Genomic DNA, 10,000 nt, shown 5'->3' with positions numbered 1-10,000 from the left:
TCTATTAATCTACAAGTGAAATGAAAGGAAACGGGAGCACAGAGATCAGGATGGTGGATCATCTTCCCATCTGCTACTGTGTGGTTCGATTTTAATTATTATTTTCTCCTATGATTCATTCTGTTGTCACTACCTGAGTGACGACTGTCCGTCATGATTCCTCCCTGCCTCATTCATTCCACTCCTCCCTGCCTCATTCATTCCACTCCTCCCTGCCTCATTCATTCCACTCCTCCCTGCCTCATTCATTCCACTCCTCCCTGCCTCATTCATTCCACTCCTCCCTGCCTCATTCATTCCACTCCTCTCTGTCAACGGTGTGAAAACCAACACAACGCATATGGAGAAAACCACAGAGGGTCCAGTCATAAACTAGCACTGCAATCTAGCACCGCCATCTAGCACTGCAATCTAGCACCGCCATCTAGCACTGCAATCTAGCACTGCAATCTAGCACTGCAATCTAGCACCGCCATCTAGCACTGCAATCTAGCACTGCAATCTAGCACTGCCATCTAGCACCGCCATCTAGCACCGCCATCTAGCACCGCAATCTATCACCGCCATCTATCACCGCAATCTATCACCACAATCTATCACCGCAATCTATCACCGCAATCTATCACCGCAATCTATCACCGCAATCTATCACCACAATCTATCACCACAATCTATCACCACAATCTATCACCGTAATATATCACCGCAATCTATCACCGCAATCTATCACCACAATCTATCACCGCAATCTATCACCGCAATCTATCACCGCAATCTATCACCACAATCTATCACCGTAATATATCACCGCAATCTATCACCGCAATCTATCACCGCAATCTATCACCGCAATCTATCACCACAATCTATCACCGCAATCTATCACCACAATCTATCACCACAATCTATCACCGCAATCTATCACCACAATCTATCACCGCAATCTATCACCACAATCTATCACCGCAATCTATCACCACAATCTATCACCACAATCTATCACCACAAGTCAAATGTCTACTGTTTGCAGATCTGGTGCTTCTGTCACCAACCAAGGAGGTCCTACAGCAGCACCTAGATCTTCTGCACAGATTCTGACAGACCTGGGCCGTGACAGTAAATCTCAGTAACACAAAAATAATGGTGTTCCAAAAAAGGTCCAGTTGCCAAGACAACAAATACAAATTCCATCTAGACACCGTTGCCCTAGAGAACACAAAAAACAATCTGAGAGACAAGACAAGGCAAGAAGGGCATTCTACGCCATCCATATGGTTGTGAGGTTTGGGGTCCGCTCACCAACCAAGAATTCACAAAATGGGACACATTCTGCAAAAATATTCTCAGTGTACAACGTTAAACACCAAATAATGTATGCAGAGCAGAATTAAGCCGCTTATGATCAAAATCAATAAAAGAGACGTTCAATTCTACAACCACCTAAAAGGAAGTGATTCCCAAACCTCTGTTCACAAACACAAACACACCCCACAGAGCCCCAGGACAGCAACACAATTAGACCCAACCAAAACAAAAAGATAATTACTTGACACATAGGAAAGAATTAACAAAAAAGCAGAGCAAACTAGAATGCTATTTGGCCCTAAACAGAGAGTACACAGTGGCAGAATACCTGACCACTGTGACTGACCCTAAACAGAGAGTCCACAGTGGCAGAATACCTGACCACTGTGACTGACCCTAAACAGAGAGTACACAGTGGCAGAATACCTGACCACTGTGACTGGCCCTCAACAGAGAGTACACAGTGGCAGAATACCTGACCACTGTGACTGACCCAAACTTAAGGAAAACTTTGACTATGTACAGACTCTGTGAGCATAGCCTTGCTATTGAGAAAGGCCGCCATAGTCAGACCTGGCTCTCAAGAGAAGACAGGCTATGTGCACACTGCCCACAAAATGAGGTGGGAACTGATCTGCACTTCCTAACCTCCTGCCAAATGTATGACCATATTAGAGACACATATTTCCCTCAGATTACACTGATCCACAAATAATTAGAAAACAAACCTGATTTTGATAAACTCCCATATCTACTGGGTGAAATTCCACAGTGTGCCATCACTGCAGCAAGATGTGTGACCTGTTGCCATGAGAACAGGGCAACCAGTGAAGAACATCCCATATTTATGTTGATTTATTTTCCCTTTTGTACTTTAACTATTTGCACATCGTTAGAACACTGTATATAGACATCATATTCCTTTGGAATGTAGTGTAATGTTTACAGTTCATTTTTGTTGTTTATTTCACTTTTGTTATTATCTAGTTCACTTGCTTTGGCAATGTTAACATATGTTTTCCATGCCAATGAAGAGAGAGACAGAGAGAGAGACAGAGAGAGAGACAGAGAGAGAGAGAGAGAGAGAGAGGGAGAGAGAGACAGAGAGAGAGACAGAGAGACAGAGAGACAGAGAGAGAGAGAGAGAGAGAGAAAGAGAGAGAGAGAGAGAGAGAGACAGAGAGACAGAGAGAGAGAGAGAGAGAGAGAGACAGAGAGAGACAGAGAGAGAGAGAGAGAGAGATGTAGAGAGAGAGGCTTCATGTGATGTATTATAATGTGATCTGGCTTCCGTTTGGTTCTTAAACGGTAAGCAGTTTCCGTTTCAAGACGTAATGAATACACCCCAGCGGTGCGGTATATTGTGTTATATATTGTATAAATTATACAAATACAGTATATTCCCCATTATGTTGTTGGGAAATATTGTAGCTCTGTTTTTAATTGTATTATTCCCCTGTCTGTGTGTGGAAATACGTCTGTTGATCCTTCTGTCTGAGTAGTTATTGACACACATCAGTCAGGGTACTATAGAGTAGGTTCTCTCTATCCACACGCTAGTCATAACATTATCATATTATCTCTTTTGGGTACTATAGAGTAGGTTATCTCTATCCGCACGCTAGTCATAACATTATCATATTATCTCTTTTGGGTACTATAGAGTAGGTTATCTCTATCCGCACGCTAGTCATAACATTATCATATTATCTCTTTTGGGTACTATAGAGTAGGTTATCTCTATCCGCACGCTAGTCATAACATTATCATATTATCTCTTTTGGGTACTATAGAGTAGGTTATCTCTATCCGCACGCTAGTCATAACGTTATCATATTATCTCTTTTGGGTACTATAGAGTAGGTTATCTCTATCCGCACGCTAGTCATAACGTTATCATATTATCTCTTTTGGGTACTATAGAGTAGGTTATCTCTATCCGCACGCTAGTCATAACATTATCATATTATCTCTTTTGGGTACTATAGAGTAGGTTATCTCTATCCGCACGCTAGTCATAACATTATCATATTATCTCTTTTGGGTACTATAGAGTAGGTTATCTCTATCCGCACGCTAGTCATAACATTATCATATTATCTCTTTTGGGTACTATAGAGTAGGTTATCTCTATCCGCACGCTAGTCATAACGTTATCATATTATCTCTTTTGGGTACTATAGAGTAGGTTATCTCTATCCGCACGCTAGTCATAACATTATCATATTATCTCTTTTGGGTACTATAGAGTAGGTTATCTCTATCCGCACGCTAGTCATAACATTATCATATTATCTCTTTTGGGTACTATAGAGTAGGTTCTCTCTATCCGCACGCTAGTCATAACATTATCATATTATCTCTTTTGGGTACTATAGAGTAGGTTCTCTCTATCCGCACGCTAGTCATAACATTATCATATTATCTCTTTTGGGTACTATAGAGTAGGTTCTCTCTATCCGCACGCTAGTCATAACATTATCATATTATCTCTTTTGGGTACTATAGAGTAGGTTCTCTCTATCCGCACGCTAGTCATAACATTATCATATTATCTCTTTTGGGTACTATAGAGTAGGTTATCTCTATCCGCACGCTAGTCATAACGTTATCATATTATCTCTTTTGGGTACTATAGAGTAGGTTATCTCTATCCGCACGCTAGTCATAACGTTATCATATTATCTCTTTTGGGTACTATAGAGTAGGTTATCTCTATCCGCACGCTAGTCATAACATTATCATATTATCTCTTTTGGGTACTATAGAGTAGGTTATCTCTATCCACACGCTAGTCATAACATTATCATATTATCTCTTTTGGGTACTATAGAGTAGGTTATCTCTATCCACACGCTAGTCATAACATTATCATATTATCTCTTTTGGGTACTATAGAGTAGGTTATCTCTATCCGCACGCTAGTCATAACATTATCATATTATCTCTTTTGGGTACTATAGAGTAGGTTATCTCTATCCGCACGCTAGTCATAACATTATCATATTATCTCTTTTGGGTACTATAGAGTAGGTTATCTCTATCCGCACGCTAGTCATAACATTATCATATTATCTCTTTTGGGTACTATAGAGTAGGTTATCTCTATCCGCACGCTAGTCATAACATTATCATATTATCTCTTTTGGGTACTATAGAGTAGGTTATCTCTATCCGCACGCTAGTCATAACGTTATCATATTATCTCTTTTGGGTACTATAGAGTAGGTTATCTCTATCCGCACGCTAGTCATAACATTATCATATTATCTCTTTTGGGTACTATAGAGTAGGTTATCTCTATCCGCACGCTAGTCATAACATTATCATATTATCTCTTTTGGGTACTATAGAGTAGGTTATCTCTATCCGCACGCTAGTCATAACATTATCATATTATCTCTTTTGGGTACTATAGAGTAGGTTATCTCTATCCGCACGCTAGTCATAACATTATCATATTATCTCTTTTGGGTACTATAGAGTAGGTTATCTCTATCCGCACGCTAGTCATAACGTTATCATATTATCTCTTTTGGGTACTATAGAGTAGGTTATCTCTATCCGCACGCTAGTCATAACGTTATCATATTATCTCTTTTGGGTACTATAGAGTAGGTTATCTCTATCCGCACGCTAGTCATAACATTATCATATTATCTCTTTTGGGTACTATAGAGTAGGTTATCTCTATCCGCACGCTAGTCATAACATTATCATATTATCTCTTTTGGGTACTATAGAGTAGGTTATCTCTATCCGCACGCTAGTCATAACATTATCATATTATCTCTTTTGGGTACTATAGAGTAGGTTATCTCTATCCGCACGCTAGTCATAACATTATCATATTATCTCTTTTGGGTACTATAGAGTAGGTTATCTCTATCCGCACGCTAGTCATAACATTATCATATTATCTCTTTTGGGTACTATAGAGTAGGTTATCTCTATCCGCACGCTAGTCATAACATTATCATATTATCTCTTTGGGTACTATAGAGTAGGTTATCTCTATCCGCACGCTAGTCATAACATTATCATATTATCTCTTTTGGGTACTATAGAGTAGGTTATCTCTATCCGCACGCTAGTCATAACATTATCATATTATCTCTTTTGGGTACTATAGAGTAGGTTATCTCTATCCACACGCTAGTCATAACATTATCATATTATCTCTTTTGGGTACTATAGAGTAGGTTATCTCTATCCACACGCTAGTCATAACGTTATCATATTATCTCTTTTGGGTACTATAGAGTAGGTTATCTCTATCCACACGCTAGTCATAACATTATCATATTATCTCTTTTGGGTACTATAGAGTAGGTTATCTCTATCCACACGCTAGTCATAACATTATCATATTATCTCTTTTGGGTACTATAGAGTAGGTTATCTCTATCCACACGCTAGTCATAACGTTATCATATTATCTCTTTTGGGTACTATAGAGTAGGTTATCTCTATCCACACACTAGTCATAACAGTATCTGTCTAGGTAGTTTTTACATACAGTACACTCCATGACATAAAGTATGTGGACACCTGCTCCTCGAACATCTCATTAATATGGAGTTGGTCCCCCTTTGCTGCTATAACAGCCTCCACACTTCTGGGAAGGCTTTCCACTCGATGTTGGAACATTGCTGTGGGGACTTGCTTCCAACCAGCAACAAGCATTAGTGAGGTCGGGCACTGATGTTGGCATATTAGGCCTGGCTCTCAGTCGGGGTTCCAATTCATCCCAAAAGTGTTCGATGGGTTTGAGATCAGGGCTCTGTGCAGGCCAGTCAAGTTCTTCTACACTGATCTCCACAATCCATTTCTGTATGGACCTCGCTTTGTGCACGGGGGTATTGTCATGCTGAAACAGGAAAGGGCTTCCCCAAACTGTTGCCACAAAGTTGGAAGTACAGAATAATCTAGAATGTCATTGTATGCTGTAGCATTAAGATTTCCCTTCACTGGAACGAAGGGGCCCGAACCATGAAAAACAGCCCCAGACCATTATTCCTCCTCCACCAAACTTTACAGTTGGCACTATGCATCACTCCTGTATTCTATCCTCCTGTATTCCACCCTCCTGTATTCTATCTTCCTGTATTCTGTCCTACTGTATTCTACCCTCCTGTATTCCACCCTCCTGTATTCTATCTTCCTGTATTCTGTCCTACTGTATTCTACCCTCCTGTATTCAGAGTTGTGACCCTTTTTGTTGGTTATGTTGTCATAGTTGTGCCTAGGGGGCATATGGGGGGAATGCTGTCACCTGCAGGCAGGTGTTTTGTCCCCCTGTGTGCTGAGGGTGTCAGGTTCTTGTCCAGTTCTGGCATTTAGGTCGCCACAGACTAATACATGTCCCTGGGCCTGGAAATGATTGATTTCCTCCTTCAGGATGGAGAAGCTGTCTTCATTAAAGTATGGGGATTCTAGTGGGGGGATATAGGTAGCACACAGGAGGACATTTTCTCTGTTAAGATAATTTCCTTTTGAATTTCTAGCCAATGTAAAATGTTCCTGTTTTGATTAATTTAATGAGTGAGTTAGGTCTGCTCTATACCAAATTAGCATTCCCCCTGAGTCCCTTCCCTGTTTCACACCTGGTAGTTTGTGGATGGGACTACCAGCTCTCTGTAACCTAGAGGGCAACCAGTGGGTCCGTCTCCTCTGTACCAGGTTTCTTGCAGGATGACAATGTCTGCATTACCGATTTCTTTGGTGAAGTCCGGGTTCCTGCTCTTTAGGCCAAAGGCAGATGACCTCAGGCCTTGGATATTCCAGGATGATATAGTGAAGGCTTTTTGTTCCATAAAGTTCCAATGTTGTTGGTCGTGGTTTGGCCTCTCCTCTCTCTCTCTGTCTCTCTCTCTCTCTCTCCTCTCTCTCTCTCTCTCTCTCTCTCTCTCTCTCTCTCTTCTCTCTTCTCTCCTCTGTCTCTCTCTGTCTCTGTCTCTCTCTGTCTCTCTCCTCTCTCTCTCCCTCTCTCTCTTTCCTCTCTCTCTCTCTCTCTCTTCTCCCTCTCTCTCTTCTCTCTCTCTCCTCTTCTCTCCTCTCCTCTGTCTCTCTCTCTCTCTCTCTCTCTCTCTCTCTCTCTCCTCTTCTCTCTCTCCTCTCTCTCTCTCTCTCTCTCTCTCTCTCTCTCTCTCTCTCTCTCTCTCTCTCTCTCTCTGTCTCTCTCTGTCTCTCTCTCTCTCTGTCTCTGTCTCTCTCTCGCTCGCTCTCTCTCTCGCTCTCTCTCTCTCTCTCTCTCTACCTCTCAGTAAACCGTCAGAATGACAGTCTCTGTGTCACTACCAAGATTTTGCGGTTGACTCAACATGTTCCACAAACCAAGGTGGAGGAGATTAAGGGTGTCTGACAGTGACATCAGTGTTCTCTGTATCCATCCTGTATTCCCTATATACCACATCTCGTCACCATCTCTCTGTATCCATCCTGTATACAATATATACTATAACATGCACACTATCTCTGTATTCACTATATACTACAACACTGTTTATGTTTCCCCATGTCTTACTAGGAGAGAGAGACTCCCACTCCATATCTACCTTAATAAGACTAGGAGAGAGAGACTCCCACTCCATATCTACCTGCTCCATATCTGATTCCTTAAGAAGCTGCTAATACGTTGAAATGGATCAAATTGCACTGAGAGTTTCCATGGGACATAATGACAGGATGTTCTGATGGAGATAACGCTGCATGGAGGGACATAGTTAGAGGAGGGCAGAATACAGGAGGGTAGAATACAGGAGGGTAGAATACAGGAGGGTAGGATACAGGAGGGTAGAATACAGGAGGGCAGAATACAGGAGGGTAGAATACAGGAGGGTAGAATACAGGAGGGTAGAATACAGGAGGGTAGAATACAGGAGGGTAGGATACAGGAGGGTAGAATACAGGAGGGTAGAATACAGGAGGGCAGGATACAGGAGGGTGGAATACAGGAGGGTGGAATACAGGAGGGTGGAATACAGGAGGGTAGAATACAGGAGGGCGGATAAGGAGGTGGATACAGGGGGTAGAATACAGGAGGGTGGAATACAGGAGGGTGGAATACAGGAGGGTAGAATACAGGAGGGCAGAATACAGGAGGGCGGAATACAGGAGGGTGGAATACAGGAGGGCAGAATACAGAAAGGAAGAATACAGGAGGGTGGAATACAGGAGGGTAGAATACAGGAGGGTAGAATACAGGAGGGTAGAATACAGGAGGGTAGGATACAGGAGGGCAGAATACAGAAAGGAAGAATACAGGAGGGTGGAATACAGGAGGGTGAAATACAGGAGGGTAGAATACAGGAGGGTAGGATACAGGAGGGCAGAATACAGAAAGGAAGAATACAGGAGGGTAGAATACAGGAGGGTGGAATACAGGAGGGTGGAATACAGGAGGGTAGATACAGGAGGTTAGAATACAGGAGGGTAGATACGGAGGGTAGAATACAGGAGGGCAGAATACAGGATGGTGAAATACAGGAGGGTAGAATACAGGAGGGTAACATAGATGAGGGTAGAATATATGAGGATAGAATGCAGGAGGGTGGAATACAGGAGGGTGGAATACAGGAGGGTGGAATACAGGAGGGTGGAATACAGGAGGGTAGAATACAGGAGGGTAACATAGATGAGGGTAGAATACAGGAGGGTGGAATAGAGGAGGGTAGAATACAGGAGGGTAGAATACAGGAGGGTGGAATACAGGAGGGTAGAATACAGGAGGGTAGAATACAGGAGGGTAGAATACAGGAGGGTAGAATACAGGAGGGTGGAATACAGGAGGGTGGAATACAGGAGGGAAGAATACAGGAGGGTGGAATACAGGAGGGTAGAATACAGGAGGGTAGAATACAGGAGGGTAGGATACAGGAGGGCAGAATACAGAAAGGAAGAATACAGGAGGGTGGAATACAGGAGGGTGGAATACAGGAGGGTAGAATACAGGAGGGTAGGATACAGGAGGGCAGAATACAGAAAGGAAGAATACAGGAGGGTAGAATACAGGAGGGTAGGATACAGGAGGGCAGAATACAGAAAGGAAGAATACAGGAGGGTAGAATACAGGAGGGTGGAATACAGGAGGGTGGAATACAGGAGGGTAGAATACAGGAGGGTGGAATAGAGGAGGGTAGAATACAGGAGGGTAGAATACAGGAGGGCAGAATACAGGATGGTGAAATACAGGAGGGTAGAATACAGGAGGGTAACATAGATGAGGGTAGAATATATGAGGATAGAATGCAGGAGGGTGGAATACAGGAGGGTGGAATACAGGAGGGTGGAATACAGGAGGGTAGAATACAGGAGGGTAACATAGATGAGGGTAGAATAGATGAGGATAGAATGCAGGAGGGTGGAATACAGGAGGGTGGAATAGAGGAGGGTAGAATACAGGGGGGTGGAATACAGGAGGGTAGAATACAGGAGGGTGGAATACAGGAGGGTGGAATAAAGGAGGGTAGAATACAGGAGGGTAACATAGATGAGGGTAACATAGATGAGGGTAGAATGCAGGAGGGTGGAATAGAGGAGGTTGGAATACAGGAGGGTAGAATACAGGAGGGTGGAATACAGGAGGGTAGAATACGGTAGGACAGAATACAGGAAGATAGAATACAGGAGGGTGGAATACAGGAGGGTAGAATACAGTAGGGCAGAATACAGGGAGATAGAATACAGGAGGGTG

At 42.7% G+C, this 10,000-nt stretch overlaps 2 protein-coding genes across 2 annotated transcripts in view; both read right to left on the bottom strand.

The window, feature by feature from the left end:
* The window catches only part of LOC120055447 (protein Niban 1-like), a 53,939-nt gene extending 53,784 nt beyond the window's left edge, over nucleotides 1–155 (bottom strand). Inside the window, exon 1 of the mRNA XM_039003310.1 lies at nucleotides 134–155. Within this exon, the coding sequence (XP_038859238.1) occupies nucleotides 134–155 (22 nt within the window). The remainder of the gene's footprint in view (nucleotides 1–133) is intronic.
* Nucleotides 156–1,191: 1,036 nt separating this feature from the next.
* The window catches only part of LOC120055446 (CTD small phosphatase-like protein), a 59,108-nt gene continuing 50,299 nt past the window's right edge, over nucleotides 1,192–10,000 (bottom strand). The window contains exon 7 of the mRNA XM_039003309.1: nucleotides 1,192–1,206. Coding sequence (XP_038859237.1) covers nucleotides 1,192–1,206 — 15 coding nt within the window. The remainder of the gene's footprint in view (nucleotides 1,207–10,000) is intronic.

This window comes from Salvelinus namaycush, chromosome 11, assembly GCF_016432855.1.
Source record: "Salvelinus namaycush isolate Seneca chromosome 11, SaNama_1.0, whole genome shotgun sequence".
NCBI classification, from domain to species: Eukaryota; Metazoa; Chordata; class Actinopteri; order Salmoniformes; family Salmonidae; genus Salvelinus; species Salvelinus namaycush.
Note: the sequence above shows the minus strand (reverse complement) of the source record. Positions and strands in the feature narration are given on the sequence as shown.